Genomic DNA, 14,323 nt, shown 5'->3' with positions numbered 1-14,323 from the left:
ATCCATTTGTTGGGTCGTCATCGCTTGTTAGTTGTGCAATTTTATGGTTTCTATTTTATTGATTTGCCTTTTTTCACCTGACGGCGACAGGGAAAGAGGCACAGAACAGAGGATGGAAAGAGGAAAAATATGTTGTTAGTAGAGCAATGCGCTTGGATATTTAGTCAGCTAATGTATGTATGTGTGCCTATTATATTTGTGTCACCTGAAAAGCTACATATGTATATGAGGGGCTGGCACATTGGTTAAGAAATGGTTTTCATTCAAAATAAGACATTAAAAAGAATCTAGACCAAAAAGTAAACCATAGATGAGCCATATTTCAATTTTCGTTTAAATCTCCATTTTTGTTGTTGCATACTTTTTGGTAATAATGATATGATTTACTGGAACGCATTCTCAGTCTTATAAAAGGAGGCCAAAAATATTGCTTAAATAATTGTAATAACTAAACAACTTATACTATTTAAACCTACAAATGTGTATTATAAATATTATGATGATATATCTGGTTAGTCTGTCTAACAATTTTCTGCTCTTCTTTTTTCGGCGTTACCAAACAACAAGTGCACAGGCCACCCAGAATAACCAGGACACAGAAAGCAGTCAGAGACAAGGCTATATAAAGCTGCTTTAGCATGGTAAGAAATGAGGCGGAAAGTAGCCAAACTCTTGCCCAGGTTACCACCGAAAAGGCAAATGGAGCGTTTTGCTCCGGCGGCACCAGTTCTCCCATGCAAGCCAATATCATGGACTGGGCACAGGACACTGCTGCCTTTGGCAAGGCGGCGAAAATCATCCATAATAAAATCTCATATACCTCAGGCATTTCCACATCACTAAAGAACCAGCAGAGGCAACCGACACAGCCACCCAGAATACAGAAGCCTCCTGACCATTGCCATTTATGTGCATTGTGATGGAAGGTCAGATGCAATGCCAGAAAACAGCCCAAAAGCTCGGCAAAACCAATGCCCATTGTATTGGGTGCAAGATAATCCCGGCCAAAAGAGCGTATATTCAAAAGCAAACCCATGTGATTGATTAGAAAAGTGGCCAGAGCCATGTGAGTGGCCATCATATGGAGCTTAACTCGCTTCTTGCCGCGCCACAACTCTAGCCAACGTGCGGGTGGGGGCTGAGCTAGTAGTTTCTCTCGTAGGAGCTCTAACTGAAGGGGTAAATCTTTGGGTACCTTAAATAAGCGATCATTGATGCGAGCCGCCTGCAAAATCAAGTCTACTGTGTCCCGAGAGTCCTTGGTGTGTTTAAGCAGCCAACGTGGTGAATCTGGTGTCCAGGGCAGGAGAATAACTATGGCAATTGATGGCAAGGTGATGCCCAAGTAAATGTGACGCCAACTGTGAGCGAAAGATGCTATGCCAGGCAAAAAGATCAAAGCCAATGCCCAGAATGTATCATAAAGCAAAAGAGCAGCTTGACGATGTTTCCCCGCTGTGATGTCTGTGACTGCAAACCAAGGAATCCAAATAGATTATAGAATACCCGTAGAGTCTCATTATTCACTCACATATAGCCTGTCCAGCGGTGATCATAAAGGAGCAGGAAACTGCTGACAAACAGCGAAAGGCACAATGCAAACTGAAATCATTGACTAGTCCTGTGATTAGGCCACATCCCAGCAGGGCCCAAATGCCAGTGGCATAAACTCTGCGTGGACTGAGCACACGCAGCAATCTGGTGGCCACAACGCCACCAATGAACATGCCAAAGAGATGCCAATACTGTGACCAGGCTACAAATATATCGCACAGGCACACCAAATCGAATTCCATGATCAGTGAACGAAACTTCTGTACATAATGGAACTTCTGACACTGACGCATGGCATAGCTGGAGTTCCCGTAGGCCACCACCACATAGCATTGATCTACCGAAACGGTGCAGTTATCTGCTGCTCCATAGGAACTCGTATCACAATTGAACTCCTCGCCAGGATAGATCTCTGGGGCAGTGAATATAATCAGAGCCATAAACCAAGCGGCGGGTATTTTACACAGGAAAATAATCAAAATGGAACGCAATTGCCAGACACCAAATTCACCCAATATATGGGCTATAATATCCTCTTCCGTATGGGAGTTGTCTCTTCTCGAGATTACTGGAGATTCATTTGTTTCCGGATCTGTATTGGTGGAGATATGTGAGATTTGTGCCATTATATCTGGTATGGGCGAGAGGCGTCGTCCTTTGGGCGTATCCGAAATATACGATTGTTCCGACATCTTTATGGAATTTTAGTTGCCACGTCTTGAGACTGCCAATCCAACAGCATGACTGCTACTTAGCATAGAGTCTCACTCCAGCAAGTAAACGTGACAGAGGGCTTCGATCTTGTACGACCCAACGATATCGTCGCTAATCAAATTTAATCAGACGTCCCAATTGTTTGGCCAATTCTCCAATACAAACACGTCCCCCCCATCCTAAATGAATGAATCAACAATCGAACTGACTAGCCCAGACTTTATTAATAAATGTAACTTGAATGTGATTATTGTTAAACAATTATACAAATAAAAACCAATACCAATTGAAATAAAGGTAGGCAAGGTAAGTTTAGTTGACGTTCTATGTTTTGACAATAGATTTAGATTAACTTGAATGGAAATTTTTTAGGTCTCTAGACTGCCCTGCATCTGCTCCTTAACTTTGATCATGAACCAGAAATGAAACAGTGCCAAATTATTATTACATGATGTAATGGAAATGGAAGAAAAACTGTTACGTCTAAAAGTTTGTTGTTGCCATAACTCTATGGCGAAAAAACTTGTTTTTCTAGGACCGTCTAGTTGCTTTTCATTTTCACTTTCATTGGAAGCAAACAACCTGCTTGCCTGTTGGCTGCATTGCTGATGGTGAAAAGTGTGTTCAATTGCTGCTGCATCAGTTGCAATTGCGGCAGCAAAGTGGCCACAACATGGATAACTCCAATGTGCAAAATATTAAGGAAAATTCGGATGTCTATAACGATTCAGTGGTATTTATAACTGGTAATACAAATGCAACTAAATAAATAAAACTCCAATCCGGAATCAGGAATCTATTAAATGTATATTTGTTTTTCAGGTGCCACTGGATTTGTGGGTAAAGCTCTGCTGGAAAAGTTACTATGGAGTTTTCCACAAATCAAACGTATATATATGCTGATACGCCCTAAAAATGGTATACCAGTTGAACAGAGATTCCATGATTTTCTAAGGAATAGCATTTTCGAGCGTCTACACAAAGTTCATCCCGAACGGATGAAGAAAATCTCATATTTTGCTGGCAACATTGAGGATGATAATTTTGGTTAGTCAGTTTTTGAAGTGAAAATTGTGTGTGTGTGTGTTTGACGTCAAGTGTCTTCCACTTTCAACAGGTTTGAATGCCTCCGATAGAGTGGAGCTGTGCAGCGAGGTGAATATTATTTTCCATAGTGCAGCAACGGTGAGTGATTGAGCTGGATTGTGAATGGGCCAAGTTTAGAGTAAATGGGATTCGTTTTACAGGTGCGTTTCAATGAATGCCTTAAAGTGGCAGCTCGTGTCAATTCGGTGGCCACTTACAATTTGCTGGAACTCTGTAGAAATATGAAACAATTGAAGGTTTGTACGATGAGTGCAAAATAATACTTTAAGTAAACAAATCCAAAGACTATTATTATGTTATTATTATTGTGTGTGTGTGTGTTGTTTGTCTTCTACAGAGTTTCCTTTATGTTTCCACTGCCTATTGTAATCCAGGTCGTAAATATGTCGATGAGAAAATCTATCCGACAATGCCACCAGTCGATTGGTTACAATTTCTTACCTGCACACGTAAAATACCCGAAGAATATCTTAATCGTCTGGCCGGCTATATAAAAGGACCACATGTGAATACTTACACATTTACCAAATCCATAGCCGAACAGATAGTCAATTCCTATAGACATATAGTCCCCATTGTGATTGTGCGACCCTCGATTGTGACAGCAGCTCACCGGGAACCCTATCCCGGTTGGATTGACAATATTCAGGCCATAAGTGGCATAATGATGGAAATTGGCAAAGGCGGCATAAGCAGCATATTGGGTGATAAGGATTTGATATGCGACATCATCCCTGTAGATTTTGTGGTAAATGCCATGATCATGATGATCCACAAGGCTCAATTGGGCAGCATTAGCATCTGTAATGCCACTTCGGGAGTGACCAATCCCATAACCTGGCAGCGTTTGGGTGATCTGACCATGAAATGGTCTCGCATCTATCCCACCAAACGTATGATTATGTTTCCCAATTTCAAATATCGTCGCAATGCCCTAAAACATGAATTGGCTGTCTGGTTATTGCATTTTGTGCCCGCCCTGCTAATGGACTTGAGGACTCTAGTGCTAAGGCAAAAAAGGCGTATGGTTACGCCCATTGCCAAGAAGTTTCGTCAGGCGTGTCTGGCAGGTATTCGGCTCTAGACCTTATGAATTAAGTGACATCTTTATAATAATCGTTTTCTATTAATCTCTTCAGGCAGTTTCTTTTCGTTGAACGAATGGATCTTTAAGAATAGCAGCCGCTTCTATTTCAAGGATATCATCGAGAATGGCACATTTCCAATGCTCTATTGGAATCTCGATGAATTGAATTATGATGACTATGTGAGGCGTCATATGATAGGCATAAATAAATATTTACACAAAGAGAAGTTTACAGTGGACTCAAACAAATGGATGATTACTAGGTAAGTGTCAAGAAACCACATTATATCATTTACTTTGAATGGCACCAAAATTGTTTACAATAGCTTATAATATTCAAAAGTTTCTCAAGAAATTATATAAAACAATTTTTGTTTGGCTTTTCAATTGAATTTCATTTGACCGATCTTTACTTTTCTCATTTTTGTTTTCATTTAGAATCTATTGGTTTTGGATATTTCTTCATTTGTGCTTCTATATGCTGTTTATTTATCTCATATTTTAGTCATACTTAATTAAAGGATCAATAAACTTTGTTTCACATTTTAATCGCATTTAATCTTAAACTAATCACAGAAAGAAAAGCATATACAATTGGCAAATCTATTAAAATTTTATCTATAACCTGGTATTATTCACTTCCGATTCTATGGTCCAAACTGGAGCGTTTAGCGGCGATGTCTGCTCCTTCTTGTCGTTCTCCACCACCAACTGAGGCACCACAGGTGAAACACTTGTCCTGGGCGTTAGGATTAGAGATGTGCAAATGCCACCCAAAATACTAAATACACAATACGAGGTGAGAGACAGGGCCGTATCAATTTTCTTTAGAACATTGAAGAATGGCGCCGATAGCAACCACACACGAGCCCAGGTGACTACGGAAAAGACGAAGAGTTGCTTCTTATTCGGTGGCATCACTTCATTCATGCAAGCCAACAACATGGATTGGGCACAGGAAACAGCTGCCTTGGGTATGGTGGCTATAATCATCCATAGGGTAACCTTGACATCGACATCCACTAAGAAGAAGAGTCAGAAGGTTAGGTAGAGTTTAAGAAATGAGTATTTGGGTGTACTTACTGCTATCCGCATCTGTCCAGATCCAACCCAAGCAGCCAAGGAAACCAGCCAGTATATTGAAGATGCCAGCACATTGCCATTTCCATTTATTATGTTTGAGTGTGAAATGTAAGGCTAGGAAACAGCCGACAATCTCAGAGAATCCTAAAAAATCAATCATTGTAAAGCATTCTTTGATATTCTGTGGGAATTCCTACCCATGGCAATGGTATTGGGCACTAGATAATCTCGGCCAAATGAACGTATATTCAGAAGCATGCCCATAAAGTTGATGACAAAGAAGGCCAAAGCCAAATGAGCAGCTATCATGTGGGTCTTGGCCCGCTTGCCAGTCCACAATTCCTTCCATGGAGGTGGAGCTGGTTGGGCTTTCAATGTCTCACTTAGCTGTTCCAACTGCTGACGAAAATCTGGTGGAATCTTAAAGCTACGATCATTGATCTTAGCTCCCTCCCTTATAATTTCCTCCACATTGTCAATTGAATAACGATCGACAGCATGACGAAGTAGCCAACGCGGTGAGTCAGGTGTCCAGTAGAGTAGAAATATCAACATAATTGTGGGAAACGTAATGCCCACATAGATCAGAGACCAACTATTGAAGAATGAGGAAAGACCAGGCAAGAGAATGACGCCAATCGACCAGAAAGTGTCGTATAAAATAATAGCCCCTATGCGATGTATACCGCTTGTGATGTCGGCAACTGAAGGGATATATATATATATATATAGAAGCGTATATAGAGATTGATATTAAAGTTATGGTAGATCCAACTTACATATAGCCTGACCAGCTGTGAACATAATGGCACAACACACAGCTGAGAGGCAACGAAAGGCGCAATGCAAATTGAAATCCTGGGCATATCCGGTAACAACTCCGCATACAATCTGAGCCACAGCACCCACACAATAGGTGCTTCTTGGGCTAATGCTGATCATCATTTTGGTGCCCACAACGCCTCCAACTAGAACACCAAACAAATGCCAATATTGTGTCCAAGCCACAAATATATCTCTCAGGCAAACCAAATTGAATTTCATAATCAGAGAATCGAAATCTGATATATAAATAAAATGTTCGCATTCCCTTCTGCTGCCTGTCATCTCATCCACCACATAACATTGATCATTAGAGATCGTGCTAGAGTTTGCTCCAGCATCCAAGTAATTTGTATCGCAGATGAACTCAGAGCCAGCATAGAGTTCTGGTCCTGTGAATATGATGCAGGCCATAAACCAGGCAGCAGGAATCTTGCACAGGAATATAATCAATATAGTTCTCAACTGCCAAATCCCGAAATCACCGACAACATCACCAATAATATCATTGCCACTTGGAGTGGGGCTTGCCACTCGTTTGATGGAATTCCTGTCATTTTGTGATGTGGAATTGTGACGGCGATGGGTTAATTGTGGGCTTGGTGTCTGAGAAGGTGTCGGTTCAGCACGTTCCGGCGAATGATTGGCCATTTCGATTTGGGGGGTTTTGATATACCAAGTTTTATTCCAGGGCTAATGGTTCATTCTGTGAAATGGAAAACATTTGTCAGTTCTTACAATTCCAATTGTCCCTCAAACTGCCTTTGTCTCAGTTCATTCAATCAATTGATATCAATTGAATTCGCTTGTCGGACAGCAGATGGAAACAGCATTGAATATCACTCGAATACTTCACATGTCTGTGGTTAAATATTTCATTTCATTGATTTTTACAAGCTCAAGTCATACACTTGTCAAAGGAATAGGTATATTCGATATGCTAAGCTATTTGTAAAGCAAATATTTTCATTTAGAAAAACTTATAAAGAATCTCTCAACTTGAGTCGGAAACCAAATGCCAAATACTGGGTTTTAAATAATTATGAAAGGTGTGACAAATAGTTTTTACAAAAGTAAGAAACCCTTTTATAAAGTTAATCGCAATTTAATTACATTAATCTAAATTAGTTTCAAATTATTTACGAGGAATTAATTTCATTCATTCCTTTTATCAGCAATTTAGATAGAAATCGCTAAAACAAATTGTTTTCATTCTGTAAAGTTTTCTAGAAAGTAAAAAATCCTACGGCATTTCACAAGAAAAAAGCTGTTTAAATATTAGACTTACATAAAGCTCAATTAAGTTCTTATTATTCCAACTAATATTGAATAAATATTGCAACTGACTAATTACTGTCATCAAATAAAGTCACCTATCATCGAAAATATAGATCGGTGGCGTATACGTATTATAATTTTAACTCGAAAGTCTGATCAGTTAATGGATTGGACCTAAAGCTATAAGATAGATTTTTGATTAAAATTAAAATAATTCGTTAATGTGATATTAACTTAAAATCCAAGATATAATTCTACAGGTTAGAATAAAACTAAAAATGAGTTAATTCATGTTCAATGGAATTTATTAAATTAATCAAATTTTTATCTAGAACTTTAAACGTTTTGGCAATCGAAACAAAAGCGAGGGATAACATTACTTTCTCTCTTCCCACCACTTATTCATCTCTCCCACACAAGATAATGTTACCGAGAACGACTAAAGAGGCAGAAAGAAAAAAACAGCAGAGTGGGAGAGAGCGGTTCTTGCATTTGCATGATGCGTAGAAAAAAAAGCTGCAAGCAGGAAGAGAGATGGAGTGCGTACTAAGAAAGAGGAAGAACTATGTTCGCACTAAATGTAAGTGAGAGTGAGAGTGAGTGGGAGTGCGTACTATGATAGCGCTGAGTGACTAAGAAAGAGGAAGAACTATGTTCGCGCTAAATGTAAATGAGAGTGAGATTGAGTGGGAGTGCGTACTATGATAGCGCTGAGTGACTAAAAAAGAGGAAGAACTATGTTCGCACTAACTGCAAGTGAGAGAGAGAGTGGCTACAGCAGAGTGGGAGAGAGCGGTTCTTGCACATGCATGATGCATATAAAAGAAGCTGCTGATGAGGGGAGCCCCTTCAGTCGTTGTTGGTGCGTTGCCCCCGCCGGTAGTCGGCGGCCATTTTTGCAGTGCCGAAATAAGTAACGGTAAGTAAATATTTTCGTAGATATTTTTTTATTCTTATTATTTTATTATTATTATTTCATAATTATTATTTCACAATTACTATTATTATTATTATTTTATTATTATTATTTCAGTATTATTATTTCAGTATTATTATTTTATTCCCATTTCAAAACAGGTTGCCAAATTCCATTAAGTGCATTTTTGATTTAAGAAATAAGGAGTTGGAAACACTTAATAAATCTTGATAACGACGCGATTTATATGCTCTTAGGATAAGCATTCTAATTGGGTCATTAGTCTCTGCTGCTATCAGTGCTTTAGATCAGCATCTTTATTTAATTTTATTTTGGATTTTGCGTACGTATTCGACTCGTTTGGGTTCTCCGGCTCATTCATCGTCAAAGGTTCAATGTATTTATCAGGGTAAGTAAAGAAATTTATATGTTTTGCCTTTTATTTTAGTTTTTGCCGAAGCCTGTCAATTCTTCAACTCCTTTAACTTTAACGTTAGGATGTGTCATTTCAGACGGAATTCATCTGAAAACTGATTGATCTCTTAACGCTATTTAAGAAATAAATTTATCTAATAAAATTCTCTTCGACTTTGCCTAATCAGATAATACAGTTACTTATATATGTAGTAACAGAAATCAAAGTCTTATCAGTATACAGATATCAGTCGATTATCTGATTTGATTTTATTTCCAATCAGCAGACATTGAACAAAGACTAAAGATACGAAACATTCATTTGAAGTGGTGCTCGTAGGATCACTATGAGAAAATATTTACTTGATTGATTGGCAAAACTCTATATATATTTGTGTATTTAGTGGAATATTGACCAAAAAGGTGCTAATCTGGCATTGTCTTCAGATCCACATCGTACCGGAGTTATGTCTCTATATCGATATCTGTCTGTCACCTGCTCAGCAAATATTTTAACTTGAAATTTAACAGGTGGTGCTAAATGCCTAGGTGAAAACTGGTCCGCCAATACATGCATACACACACACACACACACAAAATTGAATAATCTCAATTTCCTCATTTGTTGGTTGACTTCAAATTTCCATGGGCAGGTCGTGTAATTAGTCATTTTGACGACTGACTTGTTTGTTAATATGTTTATTATTAAATGCATCACTAATGGATTATGCAATTCAAATATATCAAAGAATGTCAAAGTAGTGAAGGCTATTAAATATAAATAAGTACCATTACTTATTCTATAAGTACTTCTATTTGTAATTCTCTTTGAACCCACAATATTTTATAGCTGTTCAAGGTCCATCTGTTCGTGAAGGAAAGTTAAGTTTTCTCTTCCATATTCAATATTGTCGAGATTTTGTATATTATCTCGTAGTTTGTGGATCTATATAACGGGTTTAATTGTTTATTTAAAATAAGCTTGGTAGCAAAATTTGGCAAATTCAGTGAGAACTCAGCAAAATAATAATTGTGTATGCAATTCTGATTAAATAAGTGCTGATCAATAAAAATTGTTAAAAAAAGCATTACACATTAAGAATTAAGAATAAGACTATTTCACATTCTTTTCCAAGAGTCTTTATTTAAATTAATTGGCAAATTTTTTCCACTTAAATTTGAAAGAGAGCATCACACCGAGCAATTTGAGTTTTGAGATTTGACAAAAGTTTTGATTTACCTCTTTAATACCATAAAAAATATAAATAAAATACTTGAAAACTTTATGCAAAATTCTAAAACTCAAAAAGGATAAGTCAAATAGGGTGAATCTATACCCCGGATCAAACTGTATTATAAAGCACATAAAAACATATATTTCTTCAGATGACATTGCGATATAGATCTTCGATTTCAAGCTAATAGTTTGCTTATATAACTTTAAGATCATAATTAGGTTGATGTCAAACTTGACTATATTTTTTTTTAATTCAACTGTGAAATAATAAACTTATGTGAAACACAAAAGAAAATAAAAATACATTTTAGCTGATCCAATTGAAAATTAAATTGCTTACATTTTCAATAATAATTTGGTTTCAATTAACAAGACTGCGGAAAGCACAAGGCATAATTTGGTTGCTCGTTTTACTTCACTTGCATTTCATTCTCACTTGAATTTATATTTGTTTTTCTGAATTTTCTGTTTGCCTGTTTGATTGCATACAAATTAATATAAATTAATTAAGCGACAATAAATATTGTCTATATGGATTGCTTTCCAATTTGCACGTCGCGGCGACAATCGGTTTCAGTTTCAGTTCCAGTTCGCGCACACGCGTCCCAATCCGTTGAGAATCAAATGGCAACTGACGACCAAATCGAACGGCAATCGAACGAAGACAACGACGGAGCGTCTCGAGGCGTTAATTTTCTTAATGAATTTGCGTAAATAATAATAATAATAGTGAAAATAAAACAAATCTATTGAACTGTAGCTGAACTGATGTATTCCGAATATTGTCAAAGCCCAAGACAAGACAACGCATGGCAATTGGCTGGTACTTCATTTCCGTTAACTTTTTTTTTTGTTTACCCATTTAATATTTAATTTTAATGTAATCGATATTTTAGATTTCTAATGGTATTAGTTTTTATTTCGTTTGCTTAGCCCTTTATTAGACTCTCTGGGCTAGACTAGGAACTGAGTAAATTAGTTATCAATACTCAGTACTTTAGATTGCAATGTGTCTTTTGTGCAATATTCTATTTTAATCTTTATAGTCTACCTGTGGCTATAGTCCACTTTGTTCTGGTCAATGACAAATTCGATGCATTGTTGGCCTACATTAATTTGTTACTTGTTTGGTCTGGTCTTAAGTTTTTGCTGAATATTGTGGTTCAGGATCTAATTGAATTTGTCACATGTTTAATTTTTGCTAACTCCATATTAATTTCCAATTTAACTTAATTAACATATGGAGGGCATGACGTGCGAGTTTTTTTTTTTTATTCAAAATGGCAGCAACTACTCAACTTTATGATGAAATTCCGCAAAACCACCGACCTCCAACTAAATTTAATTGAAAGAAATGGAAAAAGGCTGGTTTTATGATGTATTAGCGGAGTTATAAAAACCAGTTTCTAGTTGTTAATTTTGTTGGAAAATTTTTGAAAATTAAATGAGGGAATGGGGATGTTTATGAATTACGTAAGAACTTTTGTTTTTGAAAATAGGAAAAGTTTATTAAATGATAACCAACTTAAATAGTTTTTATTTTGCTTGAGGATTTCTTTTGGTTATAATTCTAAATTTTCTTTTTGATCACAATCATTTGCCTACTTCTAGGCTGCAATTTGTGTTAAATTGTTTCCAAGCTGCGCGATTTGACAGCTTCTTCATTTAATTCTATTTCTTCCATTTCATTGATGGGATTAAAATTAATATGCCATATATCAGCAATACTAACAGCCAGATTATGTTCAAAATTAGATAGTAACTCATTGCTAAAGCCACTAACTTCAGAGCTAGTGGAACTTCTGCGTCTCAATATAAGTGCCGAATTGCGGCGATATGTATTCGGAGTGGGAACATGATCAATATGCGGTTGTTCCGTGTTCCAATAGTATCGATTGAGTCGCCTTAAAGCCAAGCCATATAGCCAGCCCAGAGTGGCAATTATTGTGATAGGTACAAGTGGATGAATGACCACCAAAGTGGTAAGCAAAGGACTAAGGACAAGACAAAGCCGACTAAAGGTGATCACAGAGAGTAGGAAATAAACACGTTTCTCCGCCGGAACCATTTCGCCGGTGCAAGTGGTAAGCACGGCTATTGAAGCAGAGTTGGCAAACTTTAGGAGTAACCAGAAGAAAAGTTCCAGTCCCACACGTCTCGAGTTGCGAGCTGAAAGCAAGTAAAAACTTTTTAAAATACACTCTAATCATTAGCAATAATTCAATTCTTACCGGTCTGCGGCAATAGCCATACGAAATATGTGCAAATTCCTGCCACTATCATGAGATTGCCGGCCCATCTCCAGTGTCTCCGGGTGTATAGTATAAAATAAAGACCCACAAATACTCCTATCATTTCAGCAAATCCCAAAGCTGCAGTATTTACATGCACCTGAGCGCTGCCCAAGGTGCGTATCATAAGTAAAATAATATTGTATAATACCAAGGCGCAGCCCCAAATGCAATGAATGTAGATCAATTGACTTCGCTTTGTCTCACCATCCCAGATGCCACAATAACTGCGTTTTTTCTGATCTTCTGACTCCAAATCCTTGGCATAGATTGTCAGTTGTACATCCAAAGTCAGGGGCACTTTTCTTCCATTGTAGGTAGCCGATTCCAGCAGTTCTCGCAATGCTTCCTCAATACGCTGATGGCGTAACAACCAACGTGGAGCATCTGCTATCCAACGATGTAGCCAGACGAGTATAAAAAGCGATGATGATATGGCCACATACAGATAGCTCCAATCGTCAAAGTATATTGATATAGCCGGTAGTAGAATTAGACCAATAGACCAAAAGAGTTCCGATAAAGTTATTACCAAAATGCGTGCCTGACCAGAAGTTATGTCATTTACTGGAAGTGCAGAAAATTTAGGTTCGTGTCTTGGATATGTCAACTTGACTTACATATAAACTGTCCGGCCGTATACATGAAGGCGCAGAAAACCGAAGTGAGACAACGAAAGTAGACATGCAGTTGATAGGTATCCACCAAACCTGTAAGATTACCACAGAAAATTTGGCCCAACATCCCATAGAGCATCAGACGTCGAGGACTAATACTGGAAATATAAGGAGAGAATTTGTATCTGCCGCTCAAATTATTTCGAGTGTTAAATACTCACTGCTTGAGAGCTTTATAGGCCAATAGACCTCCAATTAGAGCACCTAAGGCATGAAAGGATTGGGTAACTGCAACCAGCACACGTCTCGAGCAAATCAAATCGAATTGAGTGATCAAAGACTTGTAGGCCGTGGTATGCTCCACTTTCTCACAAGGCAAATGCGAGGAGTCCACAGCCCTTGAGCTGGTGTTCCATTCCTGCCCGTAGCGTCGCACAAATCCTTGAGTCAAGCTTAGAGCGTAGGCGCTGCATACATCCACATTGAATAGACGATCTGTGCTTCGTTCCTCTGACAGAAGGGTATTTATCTCATTATGCTCTTCAAGCAGTTCCTGCGATTGACTGGCATTCCAGCCGGCTGGTCGACACACCAGTTCGCCTTTGCGTGGATAGGGCGCCGTATAGATGATGCAAGCCATAAACCAGGCTGTCGGAATTTTACACAGAAAGATCAGCAATATTGTGCGCAATTGCCAACGCCCAAAGCAGCCGTTTATCTGATCCACAATATCCACATCGTTGCTGGAACTGGACGATGATGACTTGCGTCGCAGGGAATCGCTGGAGATCGCGTCAGTCATGACTTCCGCTATCGAGGTACATGCGCGTACTGAGTCTGCTAATTTCTCCGTCGTCGATAATACATTTGGGAGGAAAACGATGTTTACCTTATTGTTTAGTCGTCTCCTCAAATTGGTGCAAATTAGTTTGGAGATATTAACTTTATTTTTTTGTTCGCAGCTGCTGAGCGAGTCTAGCTGACGATTTTATTATTAGTTAATTTTCGAAAATCTGTGTGACGTATGCCGGCGGTAATCAAACGATTCCATCTAATTGTTTTAAGGAAAATGTATTTCATTTCCAATATAAGATGGTCATCAATTGCCGAGTCTATCTAATCAAATACATTGTCTTTTAGTTTTTGAGGTTTCAAAACCTAGTCTAGACTAAACTATGGATTCAATAGGTAAGATCAATCAAT

General features: G+C 38.1%; 4 protein-coding genes and 1 long non-coding RNA gene across 5 annotated transcripts in view; 2 read left to right on the top strand and 3 right to left on the bottom strand.

Moving 5' to 3' along the window:
• Positions 1-466: 466 nt before the first annotated feature.
• Positions 467-2,246, bottom strand: LOC137583820 (solute carrier family 22 member 3-like). Its single transcript, XM_068298959.1, has 3 exons — positions 1,532-2,246; positions 527-1,470; positions 467-472 (listed from the first exon to the last, which is right to left on the bottom strand). Exons 1-3 carry the CDS (start codon positions 2,244-2,246, stop codon positions 467-469), a joined length of 1,665 nt encoding a protein of 554 aa, XP_068155060.1.
• Positions 2,247-2,941: 695 nt separating this feature from the next.
• Positions 2,942-4,967, top strand: LOC137583972 (putative fatty acyl-CoA reductase CG5065). The gene is made up of 7 exons (XM_068299178.1): positions 2,942-3,014; positions 3,091-3,315; positions 3,386-3,453; positions 3,516-3,611; positions 3,713-4,445; positions 4,515-4,725; positions 4,901-4,967. Exons 1-7 carry the CDS (start codon positions 2,942-2,944, stop codon positions 4,965-4,967), a joined length of 1,473 nt encoding a protein of 490 aa, XP_068155279.1.
• A 27-nt stretch (positions 4,968-4,994) lies between these two features.
• LOC137583970 (organic cation transporter protein) lies at positions 4,995-10,847 on the bottom strand. The gene is made up of 5 exons (XM_068299176.1): positions 10,553-10,847; positions 6,325-7,073; positions 5,743-6,249; positions 5,546-5,689; positions 4,995-5,484 (listed from the first exon to the last, which is right to left on the bottom strand). The coding sequence occupies exons 2-5, from the start codon at positions 7,016-7,018 to the stop codon at positions 5,081-5,083; spliced, it is 1,749 nt and encodes a 582-aa protein (XP_068155277.1). The 5' UTR covers positions 7,019-7,073; positions 10,553-10,847; the 3' UTR covers positions 4,995-5,080.
• LOC137583975 (uncharacterized) overlaps positions 8,008-14,323 on the top strand; it is a 53,898-nt gene continuing 47,582 nt past the window's right edge. The window contains exons 1-2 of the long non-coding RNA XR_011033454.1: positions 8,008-8,564; positions 8,679-8,970. This is a non-coding gene — a long non-coding RNA (uncharacterized lncRNA). The remainder of the gene's footprint in view (positions 8,565-8,678; positions 8,971-14,323) is intronic.
• Positions 11,837-13,934, bottom strand: LOC137585431 (solute carrier family 22 member 12). The gene is made up of 4 exons (XM_068301201.1): positions 13,342-13,934; positions 13,124-13,278; positions 12,444-13,070; positions 11,837-12,381 (listed from the first exon to the last, which is right to left on the bottom strand). The coding sequence occupies exons 1-4, from the start codon at positions 13,920-13,922 to the stop codon at positions 11,837-11,839; spliced, it is 1,908 nt and encodes a 635-aa protein (XP_068157302.1). The 5' UTR covers positions 13,923-13,934.

Source organism: Drosophila tropicalis, unplaced genomic scaffold, assembly GCF_018151085.1.
Source record: "Drosophila tropicalis isolate 14030-0801.00 unplaced genomic scaffold, ASM1815108v1 contig_878, whole genome shotgun sequence".
In the NCBI taxonomy this organism is placed as follows: Eukaryota; Metazoa; Arthropoda; class Insecta; order Diptera; family Drosophilidae; genus Drosophila; species Drosophila tropicalis.
Note: the sequence above shows the minus strand (reverse complement) of the source record. Positions and strands in the feature narration are given on the sequence as shown.

Bases quoted from the DNA above. Each gene is read 5' to 3' on its own strand.
- LOC137583820 (XM_068298959.1), bottom strand. From the start codon at position 2,246: ATGTCGGAACAATCGTATATTTCGGATACGCCCAAAGGACGACGCCTC. The intron at 1,471-1,531 runs GTGAGTGAATAA...CTTGGTTTGCAG, and splicing joins CACCGCTGGACAGGCTATAT to TCACAGACATCACAGCGGGG.
- LOC137583972 (XM_068299178.1), top strand. From the start codon at position 2,942: ATGGATAACTCCAATGTGCAAAATATTAAGGAAAATTCGGATGTCTAT. The intron at 3,316-3,385 runs GTTAGTCAGTTT...CACTTTCAACAG, and splicing joins CATTGAGGATGATAATTTTG to GTTTGAATGCCTCCGATAGA. The intron at 4,446-4,514 runs GTATTCGGCTCT...TAATCTCTTCAG, and splicing joins TCGTCAGGCGTGTCTGGCAG to GCAGTTTCTTTTCGTTGAAC.
- LOC137583970 (XM_068299176.1), bottom strand. From the start codon at position 7,018: ATGGCCAATCATTCGCCGGAACGTGCTGAACCGACACCTTCTCAGACA. The intron at 6,250-6,324 runs GTAAGTTGGATC...ATATCCCTTCAG, and splicing joins CACAGCTGGTCAGGCTATAT to TTGCCGACATCACAAGCGGT. The intron at 5,690-5,742 runs GTAGGAATTCCC...TTGATTTTTTAG, and splicing joins GCCCAATACCATTGCCATGG to GATTCTCTGAGATTGTCGGC.
- LOC137585431 (XM_068301201.1), bottom strand. From the start codon at position 13,922: ATGACTGACGCGATCTCCAGCGATTCCCTGCGACGCAAGTCATCATCG. The intron at 13,279-13,341 runs GTGAGTATTTAA...TTATATTTCCAG, and splicing joins GCCTATAAAGCTCTCAAGCA to TATTAGTCCTCGACGTCTGA. The intron at 13,071-13,123 runs GTAAGTCAAGTT...CTGCACTTCCAG, and splicing joins TACGGCCGGACAGTTTATAT to TAAATGACATAACTTCTGGT.